The sequence below is a fragment of the Pinus tabuliformis genome, chromosome 3_1, assembly GCF_031772625.1.
Source record: "Pinus tabuliformis cultivar Carrire ecotype Pingquan chromosome 3_1, CPIR1, whole genome shotgun sequence".
Classification (NCBI taxonomy): Eukaryota; Viridiplantae; Streptophyta; class Pinopsida; order Pinales; family Pinaceae; genus Pinus; species Pinus tabuliformis.
This window is the reverse complement of record NC_142301.1, coordinates 202,539,375-202,562,122: the sequence shown is the minus strand read 5'-3', so window position 1 is coordinate 202,562,122 and position 22,748 is coordinate 202,539,375. Positions and strand designations below refer to the sequence as shown.

Here is a 22,748-nt window from a genome sequence, read left to right as displayed (position 1 = left end):
AAATCCTTATAAAAAGAATTGATCATACACTCTTAATCTATCAACAAAGACATTGCACCTAATTCAAAGTCGATTCTTCTTAACGGTTAGAGAAAAGAGTCAAAATTGCATATTGTACCTTCCATATGTCCATGACTTCATGAATTGTAACCATGAAGTTTATTCCTCATGGAAAACAGAGACACCATTAATGCTCGAATGTTAGGGGTAATGTTTTTGCAGGGGAACCTCCTGTAAAGCAGTTCTTGAATATATTGTAATGCTATTTAAAAAAATGGAACAACCAAACTCTATATATCACAGTAAGGCGCATAACATTAATTGTCCCAAAGTTAAATTTGTTTAAAGAACAAATCTTAGAGATTAATGATAATCGCTCCTTTTCAAAATGGGATTAATTTACGGTTCATATTTAAAGCAAAATAAGTGAACGACGCTAGTCAGAGTCCGAGATCAAATAACATAACGCAATTTCAATATTACCATTTAAAAATAGCTAAATATTATTTATGATGCGAAATATAAAATATATGGAAGAGAAGGGAATATTCAGATTTCGAGGGTTACAGCTGATACAAAAGGATAAGGATAACGAGCAAACACTTGCCCTGCGTCGTCAATAGCCTTCCACTGCCCAGTTGACGGCTGAAAGAAATAGGCGATCGGATAATCTTTCTCATTAACGCCACTTACAAAAATCCACTCACGCCACGGTGCAGCACAGAAAATAAATTCTAAATTTTGTGGAACAGAAGCTACAGGCATCCACGCATTTTTCTCAGCATCATACTTCATCACTTGTTTTGAAACGATCACGTACAGGTTCTCACATATACAGACAACATCGGAATCCTGCTCCATAATACGCCTTCGTAAACTCCACATGTTTTCCAGCGTCTGCCAACCGCCCGTCTCCTCATCAAAAGCTTTCGCGCTACTTAAGGCTGCGACTGCTCCACCAGATGGCATTCCACTTATCACCATAAATTTCCCGTCCAGGTAAACACCCGCAGGTCCATAGCGGTTTTGAGTCATGGGAGGCAAGATTTCCCACCTGTCTTCTTCCACGTCGTAAGCTTCCACAGTGGACAGAGAGTTGCCATTCTCATCTTCGCCACCAGCGACGTAGATAAGTCCTTTCGAAGAAGAAACTGCAGAGGCGAAGTTGATACGACTAGTGGGTATGTTGGAGCCGCGGCGCCATTTTTTGGACACAAAATCAAAGATGAAGACAACAACGTCCAACCTCACCCACATCTCAATTTCGATAAAACATCCTCCAAACACGACAAGCTTTTCATTCACAGAAACCAACACGGTCACAAATGGAATAAGATCAAAAGGACGAGGAATAGGTGGTGTCCTTTCCCACGTCTTCTCCACAGGGTCGTATACTGTTATTCCCTAAACAGCGGGAGTGAGATTTAACTAAATTTATTAGTTTTCAGCCTTTTTAATATCACAAATACTATAAATTCTATTAAACCTAGTCTTTTTAGGATCTGAAATCTCTAATACGAGGCTTCACTATGAATTAGGTGATCTTATTTAATAATTCAGTTTTTGTTCTTTATGTTGGTTCTCTGTATAATATAAGCAACAATTTCATATTAACTAATAAAATAGGTACATTCTTGTGGCTATTGGTCAACCATTAGGAAAACAACAACAATAGCATACCACAAGCATAGAGCTTACTATATTGATATGACGAGTTACTATATAATCTATACCTATAATTAACATGAGAAGCTAGTAGAGAATGAAAATTTGAAGATATATCATATGATTGACGTAGATATTTCTTGTATCTCAAACCCAATCTCTCACATCCTCTTGAATCTCTTCATCTTGGAGAAAATTTCTCTCCATCTAGTTTGTTTGCGTAATATTTATTTTGGTCTTATGTATTTTTCTTAACCCTAATCCATGGTTCCGCATGCCTTCCATGATGACTTCAATGACCTTGGGTTCTTCCAGGATGAGCATACTAAATGGTAGATGAGAACCATCGAAATTTTGGGAAAAAATTAACTCTCAATTTACTCGAACGTATAAGATTCAAATGCAGGGGACAAGGAAAGAAAAATTATTTGATAAAAAAATTGATGGGGGAAATACTTTCAAGAAAAAATATTACCTCTTGCAAACAAAAATTAGAACATCCAAAAATAAAACTACATCAAAAAAAACAAGAAATGACCAATGTAACCAATATACCTAGATTAGAGAAGGCATGGGCTGGTGAGGTGAGGTTCTCAGTCGAAATGTGCATCCATATCCATGTATATTATGGTTCAGTCAGGTAGTGAGGGTTTCTTTCCGCAATGAGTAGAAATAGGAGGAAATAACATCCAGAGAGGAACTACCAATAGTGTTCTTATGCATTTTCTCCATCTATCGTCTTGGAGAAAAATTTTCTCCATCTAGTTTGTTTTAGTAATATTTATGTTTTTCTTATGCATTTTTCTTAACCCTAATCCACTGCAAACTAGGGATCAAAATAACACATAAATTCTACTTTCTCAACCCAATAGGGCTCCCAAATACTCTACGTATCTACCTATTCCTTCATTTCATTATGCTACACCTTGTGCCTCCACTCTAGCATCAACCTCGTCCAGTGGTTCTCCTTCACTCTCAAAGATTTAATCATAAGCCCTTGTATGTGTATCCCAACATAAAAGAACCCAAAAGCCACAACTATGTTTTCGATTTCCTACTCCAAACAACCCACAATTATTTCATAGTGTGTTGTTTCTATTTTCCATAGTTTGTAGTGCACTCTCTCTATGTTGTTTTGTGAAAATCACCCTAATCGTTATCCATTATTCTGTCTTAGTTGAATCTTTTCTCCCACTGACCCCTTTGCAGGGCCCTCATGTTTCGTCTACACAATGCAACCATTGGTGTATGATAAGGGGGTGATGGGCTTGTCATCCATTTAGGTATCCCATACTCAATCTCCCTTCCTACCATGCAGGTCATTAAAACTCAATCACAGGGATGTTGGCCATTAATGCATAGCCTTGACTTGTCAACTTTCCATGCAACTCCTCCTCAAAACACTAAATCCATGTCCACTCTGCTTAGTGATTCATTGTATTTAAATTTCCGCAATTCATTACATGAATTACAATTCATAATAAAAATTACAAAAGGGATTACAACGTTGAAAAGTGTAACTAGGTTCAGTCTTCATAATCGCATTTAATAATTATTTTATGTAAAATATGTAAGGAATACAAATAAAATTATTGTGATGCCTGACCAATCGGTTTCATGAGAAAGGGATTTTATTTTCATTTAAGGCTCCCATTGAGATGTTTTAGGGATTTTTTCATCTATTCATCAAAATATATAGAGTCGTTGTCATGTATTGAAGGCATATTACACATTGTAAAAGTCAAATTTGTTTTTATATGTCACCCTCCAAGAACTTGTCACTAGTCCTCACTCAAGTCAGCCTATAATGAAAGGAAAAACTCTAGAAAGATAAATTCGGCCTACACGAGTGATCATGTTTGCCTAATAGTCATGGACAAACCACTACATATAGTAGTGGTCAACCTCATTTGGAGGAAAACAACTCGGGAAAGAAATTAAGGGATAATCAAGTGTGACATTATTGTGGGAGCTTTTTTGGGCTAATCTATCCTCATACATGTGAATATTACATATTTGAATCAGGTTGAAGGTTGAAATCATACAAGGGTGATTTAGATTGGGTGAATACTCCACTTAAGGAAGCCAAGTAGATGAGAAAGAAATCTCCCTCCAAAAGGAGACCATTCAAGGATCAAACAATGGATCTAGGGTTTTAGTTATGAAGCAAAAGGTTACAGACCTACAAGAAGGGGCCAAAATTCTGAAGGAATCAAAGAAGAAGAAGAAGAAGAAGTAGAGAGTTTATCTAATGTTAAAAAGGGATCTAGTGTCAATGTTCTTTGTCATGTTCATGGTATTCATACATTGAAGGTTCTACAAGGAGAATTTATTTGGTTTTTCCTAACAAAGAGCGAGAGGTTTGGCCATGGATGACAACCTATATATTGTGTCTCTTGTCTCTTTGTCATTCATGAATTGGTATTTGTCTTGATGAAAAGAACACAATAGTAACATAGGAAATAGAATATCATAATCAAGAAGTGGAAAGACTCTTTGAGGAAATTATCAAAGTAGAGAAAGCACCTAACTATCGGTGCCCTGGATTTCTCAACATGGTATTGGAGCTAAGGTGATGATTTGGAATTAAACAGGAATGGAACAAATTACATAAATAAAAATAAACATAGAGATGTAGCGGAAATAATACTTCATTTCATTAATGTAGAATAATGAAATATGCTTACAAATAGAAATGGAAAATAAACCAGCTAGGGCGATGGTAACTTATCTCTGAGAAGAGATGTGGTGGCTACATGCCTCTGAACTGTGTTACAATGAGGCTCGAAGCCCTATTTATTGTTGAGAAACAATGGAAAACCCTTAACATCCAAAAACCTAACCCTAGAAGATGAAACACCAAACTGTGAGCCCTGTTTTGGGTAAATTGGTACATCAACTTCCTGGGGTCGTAACTTGGACACCCAATGTCTGTTTAATGCATTCAATAGCTCGTAAGAAATATCTATCAAAGCACTACAACTTTGGGAAGAGAAACATCAGTCCATGGACCCATGTTGCTCCTATATTTTCCAGAAAATGTCATTTAGTGCCTCAAAACGGCTCCAAAAGTTCACAACCCGAAAAACTACTAAAAATAGTAAATTGTGCTACAATTACAGAAACTGAAAAACTAAAAGAGACAGTTGTGAGGGTCGAAGTGGGATAAGTGGGTGGCCACCAACATCCACCTAGATTAGGTGACAATGTCAAGAAGGGGCATTTAATCAAATAGAGGCACCAATGTTAGTGGAAGGATATCAAAGCACAATTTCAAGATATACATCATACCAAAACACTAGATTGAATAAATCGTGTTCGGAAAAAGTCTTGGGATCATAATAAAGGAGGAATCAGAAAAAAATACCAAAAACCCTAGAAAATTTCTAGGAACTTCTCTCAACCATCATCTAAGAAGTGGAAGATTTTTCAAAATACCAAAGAATGTTAGATCAAATAAAATTGTCATCATCTTCAAATGGGTTTTTTAAACAATTTGTCTCTCATTAAATCAAAGATTTAACCCTCGAAGAACTCCAACAAAGTGATCTCTCTCCAAAATGGAACAAGGATTACTCTTGTAGAAAGAATCTATCAAGAAGTAGTCTTCTATGATCTATATCACTATCAAGTTAAAGGAAGAAGCAACTACAGAAAGAAGCATCTACTCAAGTAAGTATATTTATGACATCATCTCAATCTATCAAAATGTATTTTTACAAGGGTAGAAACAAATTAGTTGGGGCTTCAAATATTTCTACATGGAAGAAAAAAATGCATCTAAATCTTATTGGGAATGAAGTCATCGAACACATTAAGGGGTCAATAACCCAACCTCCTAAATAATATTCTCAAACATTTTCTAAATACATGAAAGGGGTAGTGAGGGCCTAGAGGATTGATATATAATCCATTAAGGGCTCTCTCATCCCATGTGTATCAAAATTAAGCAGTTCAAAAGATATAAAAACAAATTGGTAGAGTTGTTTTCCGTAAGAACTGCAGGAGAATTCATCTCTCTAAGGAAGTAACTCTACATTTTGAACACTTCAAAGGAAGAAATAATAGCCTGATATTTCATGAGGATTTCAGAAATAAGAGATCAACTTCAAGATCAGTGTGAAATAATGTCTGACAAAGAAATGACCATTATAGTAATAAATGCACTAGGAGAGGAATGGGGTAACTTCACTTCAGATATTTATGGGAAGGAAGGAGCCACTCCTTTTCAGGATATATGGTCATTATGCAATATTGAAGAGACTAGGATAAACAAAAAAACTAACATTGGATCAAATGAGAAAAGTCGAGCATATCTTGTTATCATAAAGAGAAAAGACAAGTTTTGTAGATTTGGCCCTTAGAAAAAGAAGAACATGGCTAAGATTCAATGTTATGGATGACATGAATATGGGAACTATAGAAGATATTGTACTAAACTTAAGAAGGATGATAACAAGAGAAATAACGACAAAGCACATATTACCGAAGAAATGGAAGAACCTGAGATGAAGAAGCTTAAGAACGAGGAAGCAAGGGATCTCTACTATGAATGAGATAATATGCTCCACTAAAGTACTCTTCAGTTGTGTAAATTATCGCTATATAGATAGGAACCATTGGAAATAAGATAGGATAAGTCATATTTGAAAATGACATCATGGTAGAAGCATTAGAAGTAAGAGCTCATCAGATTAGCATAGGTAATATGAAGGAGGAACAAAATATATGGTAGTCAACTATGAAGGATATATCTCTTGGAACCATCATTGAAAGGTCAAATGACACTTATTGGATAAAGGAAGAAGCCATCTAGGACAAGGCTCATCATACACCAATCAAAAGGGTAACATCTACAGAATAAGATATGAAACATCCTCAAGATCCTCTAAATGGATCTTCATTGAAAGCTTCACCGATCACCAGGGGAAGAATGTGTTTCATCAAGAATTTGAAACTCGTAGAATGCATGAGATGCTGCTATGATGATATAAAAGTGAAGCAGATCAAGGGATTGAAGCTCTTTCAGAAGAAGTTGTTGCTTGGAGTCTTGATGACCCAAAGGAAAAATGGGGTATGTGTGCTTATATTTGATTTTGTGAAAGTCATGTCATATAGTTGCATATATCATGAACCAAGATATATCTTAATAGCATGATAAAAAGAAAGGATATTCTCACTCAAAGGGATGAAGGAATGCATGGGTCACACATTCATTAGATGAAATCAACATAATATGTCGTCATGTGAAGTATGAGGTGGCTGACTATAATTTAGGAACTCTTATTAGAAGCTCTTGGGAATGAAATGTGTGAAGAAAGGAAGTACTAGATCATGGAAAATGAAACAATGGTAAAGGAAATCAATATTTGAAATATCAACAAGATTTTACTATGATATATCATTGGAAGATATGAAGACACTGATGGAGACTGAAAAAGAAAGATATCCTTGGAAATATAAATCTTTGGAGATGTGCCGATATGTATGTTGGATGTTGATACAAGCTAGAAGATATTAGGATGAAATACCATCACAAAGCTAATGCTTTTAATGTTCATTCCTTTATTTTTAAAGAAATATCTGGATGGGCGTAAGCAGGGTTTCCAAGGGAAGAACTATGAATTTCTTCGAATAGAACCATGTACAAGGATGTAATATCATTGAGGGGGGGAATGTTAGACTCTCTCATAAAACAATTATAAATCCAAAAATAAATAAATAAATTAAATATTCCAAGTTAGGAATTTGTGCCTAACTCTTGGGTTGTTCCTCTAAGATAGGAGTTAGTTTAGGTAACTCCTATATTGGTGTGTCTGGTGAGAAATTATCTCAACCAAAGGAGAAATTATCTCAACCAAAGATGTCCAAGATAGCACGCACTATCTTGAGACCAATATCTCTCATCTATTTATTTGTAACACTATTTCAATTATTTTGGTGTAAGAATGTATGAGTGAGAGAGAATACATGAAGCTTCAGCCTTTTTCCGCCAATATATTGTGTAGTTTTTATGTGTGATTTATATATTTGTCTGAGTTAATATTTCTTTTTCAATATGAAGAAAGCATCATGACATGAAGCAAGGCCAGATGTGGACTGATGGATCACTTCCTCATGAAAGGAATAATAAAATGACTGACCCATGGATGAGAGTGATGGATGGTTTCTTCCCTACGAATAAATACCAAAAGATGAAGAATCCATAGCAAAGAAGAAATCCATGACATCGAAGGAAGGATCTCTTCAAGAAGTTGGTTATCTTTTCTTCTCCATCTGAGGAGCTATTACAGGTCCTTAATTAAGAGGGAGCCTGGAAACAAGTTTCTTACTTGGAAGAAACTTGGAAAATTCCTAAGCAAGAGGGAGTTTATGTACATTTCTTTTGTAGGAATGGGTAGCTTCCCTTATTGGAATATATATGTCCTCCCTAATTAAGAGGAATAGATAGACACATCATTCTGGTCTTCACTTGGGAAGACAGAATGGAGGATTTTGTAATCATCTGGCATTTTATGCTCTTTGAGGATGAGGTAGGGAATCCAAGATAATAGTAGTCATTCTTGGAGGATTTGGGATCCAAGGTAATAATTGGGAGTTGGGAATCAAAGATAAGAGTAATCTTGATGGAACACAACCTGAGAACCCAGGTGGGGTATGTTCCCAAGGAGACAATGGTAAGGGTGTTTATAAATAATTTATCTCCCCAACATTGAGCTCAAATCTTGTGGAGAGATAGATTTGTTAGTGAAGCCTTGATATGTGACAATGTTGGTTGATATGATGATATAGAGATGGGTTACCAATCCAACTCTTCTTATAAGAAATTATTTAGATTAAGAATGACCAAGTACCATTATGAATACCTCCCTAGTTAAGAGGGAGTGATAAAAATTGTAACTAGGTTCAGTCTTCATAATGACATGTAATTATTATTTTATGTAAAATATGGAAAGAAGAAAAATAGAATTATTATAATAATTGACTGATGGGTGTCATGAGCAAGAGATTTAATTTTTAGTTAAGGCTCCCATTGAGAGCCTTTAGGGATTTCGTCATCTAGTAATAAAAGTCTAAAGAGTTGTTGTCATGTATTGAAGGCATGTTACACATTGTAGAAGTCAACTTCTTTTTTGTCATTCACCCTCCAAGACCTTGGCACTATTCCTCACTCAAGTCTTCCTACAAGGAAAGGGAAAATTATATAAAGATAAAGTTGGCCTACTCCAGTGATCATGTTGGCGTAATATTCATGGAAAAATCGCTATATATAGTAGTGCCCAGGCTCATTTGTAGGACAACAATTTGGTTAAGAAAGTATGAGATAATCAAGTGTGAAATTCATTATAGAAGGATCCTTAACATCAAAAAAGAAAGAAGAAAGGATAGTGAAGGATGTTACATGATTATGGGATTGTTTTTGGGCTAATCCACCCTCACACGTCTGAATATTATGAATTTGAAGGTGTCCGAAGGTTATAGTCATATATGGGTGATTTCGATTGGGTGAAGACATCGATGAAGGAAATCGAGTAGAAGAGAAAGAAGTCTCCCTATATAAGGAGACCATTCAAGCATCAAAAGACTGATCTAGGGTTTTTCTTACGAAGAAAAAAATTGTAGACCTACAAGAAGAGGTCAAAATTCTAAAGGAAGTCAAGAAGAAGAAGAAGAAGAAGAAGAAGAAGAAGAGAAGCAGTGATCTAAGGATAAATATGAGGCTTGTGACTTGGGCTTGGAAGTGATCTAGTGTCAAGGGTCTTTGTCATGATCTTGGTATTCATCAATTAAAGGTTTGATAAGAAGAAATCGTTTGGTTTTTCCTCTCAAAGAGTGAGAGGTTTTGGCCCTCGTTGATAGCCTATATACTGTGTAGTTTGTCTCTTTATTGCTCATGAGTTGGTAATTGTCTTGATGAGAAAAACACAATAAGAAGGTCATAATCAAGAAGTGAAAAGACACTCACAAGAAATTATGAAAGTAGAGATATCATTTAATTATTGATGCCCTAGTTTCCTTAACATAGAGAAAGGGTTGTTACACTTGGCATCAATAGTCAAAGTGTTGATATCAATTTGTACATGACAATTTTTTCATTTGGGAACATGGCCTACCTACTCTTAACACCTTTCTCTCCTATCCTAATAGGATTTCTCTCCACATTCAATTTGGCATCAAAATTGAATTGGATAAATCCATACCTTTCTTACATGTCCTTATCACTCTTTCTCTTGATGGATTTCTAATCCATCAAGTTTACAGAGACAAGGCCACACAAACCATTATCTCCATGCCCATTCCCACCACCACTTATCTTGAAAATTAATTGTCTTGAAAACTTTTAGCCCAAGAGCTCGCACAATCTCTACTCCTTAATTCCTTTTTAAAGAAAATGCCCAAATAAGACAAGATTCCAAAGTCAATGGTTATTGTTAGGGCCATGGAGGAAAATTTTGATAATTTTGAAAAATTTCTAAGTAGGAGGAATATCACATGTAGCAAACAAAGGACCAGAATTGCAATGGTGAGATGAATAAGTGAAAAGAATTACAATGGTGAGATGAGGTTGAAATAAATTTATTGAAGAGGGAAAGTTGATAAGTGGAGAAGGAATTGTTAAGGGATATTTCAAGTATGCATTACTTATCAAGCAAGGTGAATGGGAAAACTAGACCAACATGGGAGACTAGACAAGTTGGACAGAATTTGAGTGAATGATGATAAGAAAGATGTTTTTAAATATATAAAGGGTTAATATTTCTTCAGCTTAGGGGTTTGAGAGGAAGGGGGTTGAGTTCAGTGGAGTTCAATTTAGCCAGTCACTCTATCGTTGAGTTCAAGTGGGGATGATTTTAGTTAGCTTGGTATCTATTGTTCCATTTTTGTTTTCATTGGATTGAGATGGTTATGTGTCTAAATTTTTAATGCTTGAGTCTCTATGCCAGTCTTGTGTCTGAATGTTTAACACACATAGAGATAGTTAATACTTTATTGCACTAATGTCTATACTTTTCTTTGCTTCTCAAGAATATTAGGCTTGTGGCTCACATTTTGGAGTACAATTTTGTAGTGCATCATGAATATTTTTGAAGAAGTAATGGAAATTATGGCTAGGGTGTTTTGTATGTTTGATTTGGTGTTATTTGATCATGATATGTGAGTCATGATTTGGATTTGTTTCTTTGTCTTTTGAGCAAGAATATTGTTAGATTTATGTTTTCATAAAGTATTTTCTAACATATGAATTAATCACACCTTTTAGAAACCTATAATGAACATGTTGTGAGTATATTAAAACAATTTATAAACCTAAGAATGTATATAAAACTCTCCCATCTAACTGTAAAATATTGGTTCTATTTGTCCCCCTGTTGTGGGGAAAAGTATCCGATGCGGATGACCCTATCCCTACTCTAAAGGTGACAGTCTTTAGCAACAACTGAAAGTAAAGCTTTGATGATTTCCTTTATGAAAGTACAGAGAGAGTGAAAAGAAGGCCAACCAACCTGGTGTCTTTCGCTTAGTCGATCCTTGTCCTCTCTCCTTGTCTCTTGTTCCCAGCTCCTTGCTCTCTTTGTCGGTCCAGCTACACACAGATCCTGCACAAAACAAGAGAGGAAACTACAAGATACATGTACTCATAACTGATGCATGGATTAGAGTGAATCAAATATACAAGTAAATACAATCCATCAATGTAATACAAGTATATAGGAGAACATGCAAAACTTTATTGATAGAAGTAACAGGGTTCTGAGAAGGTTACAACCAATGATGGCTCCAATCCAGCAGCACCTCCCCAGCAGCAAGAACTCTCCTCTTCACCTCTAGTAAAACAATCACCCAAGAGCTCTAACTGTAATCCAACAGCACCTCCTTGCTTAACACAAAATTCCAGCCTCCTTAGACCTCATAGAAGAGCTCTATATATAGGAGAGAAGAAGAGAGGATGAGTCAGCTTGAGACTGACATGAAGCTGCCTTGTGTCCTCTCCCTCTTCAGTTAATCTTTAGTTCTTGAGTCCACTTGGAGATCCTTGCTTACACATGGTGATCAAGTACCTCTTACTCATCACAGGGCGAATCTTATGAACCAAGTGTCAGTTTGGAAGCTTCCTGGGCAGTTGACACCTTGCAAGATGACTGTGCCACTTGGCCAATCTCGCCCAGCGCAGGTAGCCTTCATTAATCTTGACTTCCAGCGCAGGTACAAAGAGGGACAGTTGCATTCCAGTGCAGAAGCTCAGTGGAGCAGCTGACATGATCCAAAATAAGCCTGTTTTGAAGTGTTTTCAGGTGGAGAACTGATTGGAAGTGCTGTTGTTTGATGACCTTGTTCTTTTAGGGGTAAGAACAACATGTTTAGGGACTGAGGATCCCTGTAATTATTGACATTTCATGCTCCATGTCGCGAGGCACAAAAATGTCTATAACAGTTGCCCCCTAAAGTATGAGGCCGTTTATCGGGTGAAATGCTTTACCTAGAGGATCTGAAGTTCGTTCCAGTGCTGAGGAGAGTGCCCTGTAATACAATACAATACAATACATTATTTTTCATTCTATTTTTCATGATCTAGCTGAGGCGGGCATTCCCATGCTCAACTTTTATAAATACATTTTGGTACATATGACAGACGATCGTCTGAAGATAGACTGATAATTTTCTGCTGAAATTATCATCCTATAGGATGATCATCTGCTGCAATGATGTACATGGCAAATGCTTTTATATTTCCTGAATATATATCGCAGCCCGGATGGATGAAACTAGATCTGGGGTCTTCAAACTCGTTCGATCTTCACTCTAAGTACAAGTCGATCCATGTGAGAATTGCGCTGAAGTCGAACATGGAAAGACATCGCTTGATTACCGGTCAATAATGAAAACCGTTAACAAGCGCGAGAGGAATCACCAATAATGACGATGACCCTCAAGGTACTGCAGTACAATTCACGTGGCGTGAATACAGGACTTGGCGTCGAATGCCACGCAAAATCTTCTGGTCGAAGGTCATTGATGTATACCTGTCGCCGGAAGTGAGAAACTTGCCATTGAGGCATGCAAGCTTCAAAGTACTGGGGGGGGTTGTTCCTAGATCAACTTCTTGGATAATGAGCTGAAGTCGACAAGAAGCGATCCGTCAAAGGAGGGCCTTAATGAATCCCACATCATTGACATGGAACGGAGCTAATGATTTTAGTGGAGGTGAAAACAAACTGTGACATATGATTCAGGGTGGCGATCATGAATGGATGAAGGATAATGTATGGCAGTGGATGGGACACGGTTAGCACTTTCAGAATGACCTCTCTTGAACATATAATGACACTGATGCGATGGATCGGTAGCATTACCCCAAATGTGGATGGTTTGGCGAGGACCATGGCGGTGAGACCGGTGAATGAAACAACCCAACCCGATGTGGTATGGAGGAAAAGTGTCATGTTCAAGAGTGACTTGCTACCATTAAACTTTGAATGTTCTCCCAATTTTTCCCCAGTCATTTCTGACCAGTACCTCTTTATTTTTGTCAAGCTTGAGGAGGATAACATATGCTTGTTCTATAACCTGCCCTTCGGGCAAGCCCATCGCTATGATTTAACGAGCCTAGCGATAGGGAAACTCGCTCTCGTCTAAAGACAAGTTTGTCGCTATTTAATCATTTTAACGAGTCTAACGACAAGGAAAACTCGGTCCTTTTCATTTTTAGAGAGACTGAAAAGGTACAGAAAGTCAACTCCATAATTCCTTTTTCGTCATCTAATCCCTTAAGTCCGAAAAAGTATAAAACAATACAGAAGGGATGGCTGTTCGGTACTTTTACGAGCCGAACAAGACAAGCGCTCGATCTTTTTGTGCAATAATCCCTCAGGTCCAAAAAGATTAAAATCTAGAGGAGGGATAGCTTTCGGTCGTTTTAACGAGCTAGAAGGCCAAAAAACTCGGCAAACTTTTCATGTTTTACGTGTCAGTGAAAAGAGCTCAAAGAAGACTCGTCTTTTGAGGAACGAGTGATAAACAGGGATAGCAACTGATTCCAGGTACAAATTGGAATTTTCCAATCACGGTAGTGTCACAAGGATGGTTAGGTGAAATCACTCTTCGCAGCTGTTCCTCAAAATAGGTAAACACACATATGGGGGTGAACGATCGGCCAAATGAAATGGAGGTGATGGATGACAACACGACCAAGGCTTTTAAGGCTTATAAATTTACGATCGCAATGGTTATTTACCGAGATAGGTTCATTTTTTAATGAGCTTGAACTTTGGCGGAAAAACCCTGCTCACACTTTTCTATTTTTTAACGAGCATAAATTCTGTGGTAAAACTGCTCGATTCATGGTCAAATTTAATTTTTTACTTTTACTAGCTTTTCTCTTTTCAAATGTAGTATTTCATCTTCAATTGCTGCAACAAATTTTGTTAGAAATGGACAAATTTTGCATGAAAATGAGATTATAACCCTAATATTTAACTTTAAACTGTGTAAAAAGTCATAAAAGGGGTTTTTACCTCTCATTTACCATTTCATTTGCATTTTGCTTGTTGGAGCTCTGGAGGTGCCTCTTCTTCCTTGATTTTCACCAGCTAATTTCGAGAGATTCTGTGGACGATTTTTCGGCGCCGTTTGGACCAGGTAGGAGCTAAACCTTAGCCCTTCACTTTCATGGTTTCCTTTTTCAGTTTCATGCATGTTTTTCAGAGTTTCTGGGCCCCAGGGGTTTCATTAGGGCGCCCTGGCATCAGCGCAGGTTCCCCTTTCGAAATCTGCGCTGTATTTCAGGCAGCCTTAAGGCAGACTGAGTTCCAGAGCAGGGGGAAGACTCTCTGCCTGCGCTGGGCCTAAAAAGGCTGATTTTGCATGAGTTTTTTGATGATTTTTCGCCAGATTTTCATCAAAATCAGGAACTTACTCCTTCTCTTGTTTGATTGTAGGGAACTTTGGACAAAATGTCCCTTACATGGCGAGAACGAGAACATGAAGCAGAGGACATGGTTGCACTCCATGACCCAGTCACGGTGAGCGCACTTCGGAACTGTGGCTTGCTGAAGTTCTTCCGTATCTCTAGCATGAGAGCACAAATTTCTTTACTGCAGTATATGCTTGATGCTTGGGATCCTGTTAACCAAGTATTCCAGATTAGGGGGAAGTCCTTCCCCTTGACCATAGAGGACATGTACTTCTTGACTGGGTTGTCAAGGCGGGGTGCTCCCATTTCTTTGTCAGCTACGGCTCGAGGGACTACTTCCACCAGAGACTATATCCGTCAGTATTGCCGGGAAGGCTCACAGCCGAGCAAAGACGGCAAGATCAATATCCGTGACATTACTGACAAGTCTCTCAGGTCCATTCTGTTCACCATTGGTAGGATGGCTGGTAGCGCAGCTTTACATGTTGCCAACAGATCTTATATGCAGCACGCCTTGGAGTGTCTCCAACCGAAAGTGTTTAACTGGTGTGATGCAGTACTTATCCAGATGAAAAGTCAATTGACCAAGGTAAAGGACGGGGGGCTGAAGAACTTTGGATTTGGTTCTATTCTGACTGCCTTTGTCTTGGAGAAAATCCCATTGATGCAACCTCAGTACATCTTGCTTGATGTGCCTTCTCCGACCGAGCCACGCATGCAGAGGTGGGTTGACCATATGTCCCGGCATGCTGGTCAACCTCATATTACATTCACTGAGTCCTTCTTTAGGTGGTTCGAGCGTCAGGAGATGGCATTTTCTGAGTATCCATATGTGGGTATGGACTACCGAGGTGATCCGGACTTGGTGCTTCCGGATGGCGAGCAATGGGGCGCTATTGGTAAAATCTCTGACCATATCACTGTTTATTGTTTTTATTCATGATGTTTACTGTTCAAAACTGATCAAACTCTTGGGTGCATGCAGATGTTGGTCCTGTTCGTCCAGTAGCTCGTCCACGGTCGCCAGTTGCTGCCCCAGCAACAGAGCCTGCTAGGAGAGTTGTTATTCGCGACCTTGGTGACACTGAGATACTTGCAACTGTGCAGGAGCAGGTTGAGAGCCTTACTCGTGGTCTTCCGGATGTACAGATTGACGAGTTACCTTTACAGTTGCAGCGGCACACCATCGGCGTGCCTAGATGATGGACTCGTCTCTTACGCATGATCGCACAGACCGTGACGTACTTTCATGAGCACCACTAGGCTAGGGTGCCCCCTAGCATCTTTTTGAGTTCTTGGTCATATGACCAATTTTGTTTTCATTACAGCACATTATGTACAAACTATAAACAGCTTTATATATTTTGATTTTCGGAGTTTATTTCAGTTTATTTGTGATCCACTTGCATAGCACCGATGCATCTCTTTTATATATGTTGTAAATGTCTATCTAATACATAGTTTGCCAATGAATCTGTTAATGTGTTCAAGTTTCTGGAAATATGCTGGTATTGAATTGAATCAAACTCTCTTTCCAAAATCTTAACTCTTAGAAACATACGATAAATAGCTGGATTGCGGACTGAATATATACCAGTGAGTTGTAGTATCACAAGTTGTGAGTCTAGCCTAACAATTAGTTGGCGTATACCATGAGCGATGGTATCAGAGAGGAGTTCGATCAACGCACTATACTCAGCGATATTGTTTGTTGATCATCCAATACACACACCTCTGAAACTCACTAACTCGCCGCTTGGATCAAAAATGGCCCAGGCAGCGGAGGACAAATTCCGCGTACTACGACTCGCTCCGTCGGCATATCCCACATATGTATCAGAATAATTCGACATCTGCAACAAACGAGAAGGGTGGATTACTACCGAAACAAACATTTTAGCGAAAACAAAATACAACAAAAGCACTCAGGTTACTATTTAGGCATAGTAACGCTTGAGGTACAACCCGTTACGGGGTTGCGCCAGTGGTATTCCGTCATAATCCATTAACTCGTAGGCTCCTTTTGCTAACACCCTTTTAACAATATAGGGACCCATCCATAAGGACTGAAATTTTCCTGCTCCTAATTTATCGGATTCTTGGTCGTAAAGCAAAACCAAGTCACCCTCAGAGAAGTTGCGCGGTTTGACATTCTTGTCAAACTGTGCTTTGACTCGTTTCTTATGAGCCTCGTTTGCCAAAGCGGCATCACGATGGTTTTCATCCAACTGGATCAATTCCAGGAAACGAGCCTCTTCTTTTGAGGTTCCGGGGAGGAGGTCAATTGCGAGTTTAAGAGACGAAATTTCGCACTGGATCGGTAAGACTGCCTCCAGGCCATACACCAATTGGAATGGTGTGAACCCAGTGGCGTTCTTTACCGAGGTTCGGTAAGCCCATAATGCTGAGTACAGGATTAGATGCCATCTTCTCTTGTGAACCCCGATCATCCTTTGCAACATACGCTTCAGGACCTTGTTGATTGCCTCAACTTGTCCGTTGGCTTGTGGATAATACGGGGTAGAGCTGTCGTGCGATAGCCCTAGTTTGGCAGCTAACTCAACCATCATGTGATTGCGAAAATGCGATCCATGATCTGTCACTATAGCTTGCGGAACGCCGAACCTGGCGACTACATGATTGAAAAAGAAAAGGGCAGCTGTTTCACCAGTGTTATCCAATGTAGGCATCGCCTCGGCCCATTTGGTAAAATAGTCAACAGCGACTATAATATACCCATGCCCCCCGGTCGAGGTGGGGTTACATTGCATGAAATCGATGCCCCACTTGGCGAAGGGCCCAACAACGACTATCGGCTGTAAGGGTGCGGGCGGTCTTCTGGTTTTGCTATCAAAGATCTGACATGCATGGCAACTTCTGACAGCTATTATGCAATCTTTAAATATAGTTGGCCAGAAATATCCTGCTCGTAAGATTCTTTGTGCTGTTGCATATCCAGATTGATGCCCCCCGCACGCGCCTGAATGACAATCATTCAGGGCTTTTTCAGCCTCCTCATGGGTAAGGCACCTCCTCAGAATCGTATCGACGCTACGACGGTAAAGTGTATCATCGACGATCATGTAGTCTTTAGATTGGTATCGTATACGTTTCCGTTCCGAGTGTGAGGTATTAGGCCTGAATTTTTGGGTTTGGAGATAAACAATGATATCTCCATACCACTCATCGCTTACTGATATCAGAAACAAATTTTCATCCACGATTGACTCTTCTGATGTTTCATCGTTGGACGACGATGGGAGATCGCATAATAATTCCGCGAAAACTAGAGCTTTCTTCGATTTGGATTTTACAAAATCTAAATCAAACTCTTGAAGGATGGCTATCCATTTTGAATATTTGCCCCCAAGCAACTGTCGCGACAGTATATACGTCATGGGATTGCAATCTGACAGAACGGTAGTTTTCCTAAAGAGGACGTAATGTCGAAACCTTTGAATCGCTTGAACAGCAGCAAGCGCTAGTTTTTCAACATAGGAATATTTACTTTCTGTATCATTTAAGTTTTTACTTAAATAATAAATAGGATGTTCAATTCCATCGACTTCTTGCACTAAGACCATCGCAATGGTCGTATCTGCTGCAGCTAGATACAGGTTAAAATCTCTTTGATAGTCCGGGGCGTACATTAATGACGCTCTTAGTAGACAATCTTTCAGAGCGTCAAAGGAAGCTTGCGCAACCTGGTCCCAGACAAAAGGTACATCCTTTTTCAAAAGACGAGTATAACCTTTGGCAAGTTCTGCGTAATTTGGAATGAACCTCCTCAGAAAGTTTGCTTTCCCTTGGAGTTTCTGAATCTGAAGCAAATTTGAAGGTGGAGGCAAATTGATGATTGCCTGAACCTTACAGGGGTCGAGACGAATCCCATCCTTAGAGACAACAAAGCCAAGTAAACGACCAGAACCGACGCAAAACACACACTTGTGTGGATTGAGTCTTATCTTGTAATGTCGGCAACGTAGAAATATCGCTCTCAAATGCCGCGGATGATCAGTCCGCTTCCGCGAATGAGCCGGAAGATCGTCGAGGTAAGGTTGAACAATGTTCTTGATGTCATGGAAGGCATAATTCATTGCCCTCTGAAACGTCGCCCCTGCGTTCTTTAAACCAAAGGGTAATTTTCGATAAGCGAATGTGCCCCACGGACAGATGAATGCAGTCTTAGACTGGTCCTGTGGGCGGATATTTATTTGATTATACCCGGAAAATCCATCCATAAAGGAAAAGATTTCACATCCGGCGCATTCATCAATTATCTGGTCGATGAAGGGTGTAGGGTAGTTGTCCTTTGGACAAGCTTTGTTTACATCCCTATAGTCGACGCACACTCTTATCGTCCCTTGCTTTTTCATAACAGGGACAATATTCGATACCCAATCGGTTAGAGGAACCGGGTAGATGAATCCAGCATGGAGAAGTTTTTCAACTTCTGCCTTAATGGCAGCGGCTTTCTTCGGATGTACCTGCCGAAGCCGTTGTCTTACTGGTTTGACATCAGGATACATTTTAATTTCATGTTCAACTATGCTCGAGTCAATGCCTGGCATTTCATCATATGACCATGCAAAGACATCTCTAAATTCGCGAAAGAGAGCACTATATATTTCCAGTTCTGAAGGGGAACAACTTTTGCCGACATGAATATTCTCAACAACATCAGATTTTGTCGAGATGTTTATGGCTATAGTCTCTTCAATATTGGATAGGTTTCTCTCTGAATCCACCGTATTTACAGTATTTGTTAGGAATTCAAACACTGAAGGGTGATATAGGTCGTGATGAGTTTCTTCTTCACATTCTGGAAGAAGGGAACGATGGTGGTGATCATTCCATGGTGCCCCCTCAATCATCATTGATTGTAAGATTCCTTCGTCAGTCCCATGAACTTTTGACCATGGATCTAATGGGGTACCATATTCTTCGGACCTATCTACCCAAACGCTTGACGAGCGTTCATTTGGGCTCGCCTCCCATGCCTGAAACATTGATTGCTACAATATTTCAATAGGGCTAGGTGGCAATACCACTTGATGATCCATGACGACTTTGTCTTCTGCGACCTTCGATGAAGATACCATGTTGCATGTTGCTACAAACGGGATATCCATTATATGGGAAGGAGGTGGCAACGCGAAAGTTCCCATCATTGTGGGATCTTTTAGCAAGCCTACTCCGATATCTTTTATCGAATGGTCGCTCCCATGGATCAGGGGAATGCTTCCAGTAACTTGTGAACCGTTAGGGAGGAAATTCTGTTGGTCGACGATCGTAATCCCTCCTTCAAATAGGAATGCGATCTTCCTAAAATATGTCGACACTACAGCTGCCATGGCATATATCCATGGTCTTCCCAGTAGGATGTTATAGTCAAGATTGCCATCAATGACTTCAACATCAATCTCTACTGTTTTTCCTCCTAGTTCAACCTTAAAGTTATTTAGGATACCGTACGGAGTGTACGACCTACTGTCAAATGCTTTCAATGTCGTCGAAGATCGCGACAAGGTTGGAGATCCAAGAGTTTTCTAGCAACTCATCGACATGATACATGTCGACGCACCCTCATCAATAATCGTTCTATGAACAGTTTTGTTGAGTGCTTTCACTTGAATAAGGAAAGCTAATTGCGCTGGTAACTGAGGATCATATCCTTTGTGATCAAAGGATACAAGATTGGAATCTTTAGGATCCACTCCACCAATTGCTGATAACAATGCCTGTCTTTGGGATGGGCAATTTTGTAGTACCTCAAGAGTCGACATAGCAGATGGCGATTGGGCCAAATCCTCCACTATATTATAGTGTTGCGCCGCTCTGGTGCGAGGGTTGAATGTCGACTTGTGGACTACTCCCTTAGGCGGCTTTATTGTTAATTCATGCGTGAGGGGGGGTACAACTTCTGCCGAAGTCGTTGTCGAACTACTGGGTTGATCTTTCCCTTTGTCGTTTGACACCGGCGGATTCCCATAATCTTTATTCCTAGTCGAGATCAAAGCATCACTTTGCTTAGAAACCGACAGCATAAGCACTTGAGACGGGGAAGCATTTCCACTATCAACCATATTTTGACCTGGGGCGGGAAAAGGATCAGTCAACACAGCTGAAGTTTGGGAACTTTTAAAGAACCTCTTCAACTCAGCTTTGAACGGACAGTTCTTTGTTGAATGATTTTCATCGCATATTTGACATGGAGGAAATTGTTTCCTTTGCCCAGGAGGGTTTGAAGAAGTTTTTTGAGGGGATGACCCACCTTGTTTCTTCTTCTTCCCTTTGTTTTGTTTCTTCTTGCTTCCTGGTTGATTGGAGTTTTTGTCTTTATCCGTAGATACAGCATTTACCTCTGAAGCAAGAATCTCTTGATTTGCTTTTTGATTCGAAGTCTTACGGGCTTTCTTATTCGAATCCCTTGTCGACTTAGCATTTGCAGTTCCAATCACGCCATCACCGGCATGAGAGTCACTATTCGATCCAGGAGGAGGAGGGATTGAAAATTCCGGTCTGGGGGCATCAGGTATCTTATCATAGAGGGTGCCCGACTGAGTATACACTAAGTCCAAATATTGAGCACGAGCAATAACTTGCTCCTCTGTTACGACGCCTCCCTTGGCCACATCTTCTGTTATTGCCGGCAGAAGCGACTTTATAAACCACTCAGCTAATAGCTGATCCGGAACATAGGTTTTTACCATTCTGCGACGACGACGCCACTCATGTATATGATCAGATATATGTGTGGCCGTTGTCTGCTTGAAATTGGTCAAAATCTCTGTTCCAGTTTCGTACCTTATAGGTAACTGAAAGTGTGTTAAGAAGGTCGTGGCTAGGGAACTAAAATTGTCGAAAGAGGCTCTAGGTAATTCAATATACCATTTGGCCACCGGACCAGTCAATGTCCTCTGGAAAAGGCGAAGCCTTATCGAATCATCATTCAAGGTATTCGACGAACACCACAGATGGAATGTCATCACATGATTCGACGGGTCTTCGCCCGGATTTCCATTAAATTTAGGAATGTCCGAAGGAAGTTTGTGAGGAATCGCTGGCCACCAATGGGCATAGGCGATTGGATCGTTCATTAATCGATGTAAATCTAGTAATTCTAAGGTCGCCACGAATGGCAACTACTGATTCAGGTTTGGCGAGGCGTACCCAGGATACGATGGAATCGCCTGAGCAGTAGGCCTTTGCACACCAGCATAATGCAACTGATGTTGATATGACTGATATGGCTGGTGGGCTTGGCCACTGTAAAGTGGTTGATTTAACCCGTTCTGAATATAGGGTTGCCCACTATTCGCAAAGATCTGTTGCTCAGATCCTTGGTACACCTGTTGAAACTGAGGTTGTTGGTATTGCACCATCCATGGTTGTGAAGCCATGTTTTGCTGTGCGACACTAACCGACGGACCAAGATGCGGGGTTATTGTCCCCGTTTGTATCTGTGTCGTCCCGACAGTTGGCGATTGTGGTTGTGTTGCAGGGTCAATAGGCTGTTGCATTACAACTTGGGGTTGACATACAACAGGCATCGATTGAACTTGCGACACTGTTACAATTGCTGGCGTCGTCGGGATACTGGACATAGAATATACAACTCTTGGTTGTTGGGGTATCATAGGTACCCAACCACTCGTCGTTACTTCAGTCAAACCTGAATGTGGTTGAAAACTGCCGTATGGGTATCCCCCCGAAAGGGGAAGTGAAAGGGCATATTGCCCCCCATACGGTAACAATCCGGAGCTCAAGGGTACAGATGGCCTTTGAGGACTGGATGGCCCAAAATGATTCCCAAAGGGATCAATTTGTCTAGTTTCAAAATAAGAATTACCGGGTATTATACCGGAAGAACAAACTGGAACAGACCAAGTTGTCATAATAGTCCCTGGGTGGACTCCTTCTAGCTGATAAGAGCTAGTCGGGACGGCTGGTATGCCGGCAAACATCGTTGGATTGGCAACAGGAACTTCTGCTGTCGCTGTGTCGTTTGGCTCAGTTCTAGATGTCGACGGTTGTTCAGACATTTTAAGTCTATCCAATAAACTTCCTAACGATTCGTCAGGAACTTCCAGTGGCGATGGACAAACTTCTGATGCAGAAGGAAAAAGAGTGGTACCTACTCCAAAATGAGTCGGAGTATTTGCTTGCT

General features: G+C 39.8%; 1 protein-coding gene across 1 annotated transcript in view; it reads right to left on the bottom strand.

Annotated features, from left to right (window-relative positions):
- Nucleotides 1-549: 549 nt before the first annotated feature.
- LOC149186501 (F-box/kelch-repeat protein At1g80440-like) overlaps nt 550-22,748 on the bottom strand; it is a 72,150-nt gene continuing 49,951 nt past the window's right edge. Inside the window, exon 2 of the mRNA XM_089409372.1 lies at nt 550-1,404. Within this exon, the coding sequence (XP_089265498.1) occupies nt 550-1,404 (855 nt within the window). The remainder of the gene's footprint in view (nt 1,405-22,748) is intronic.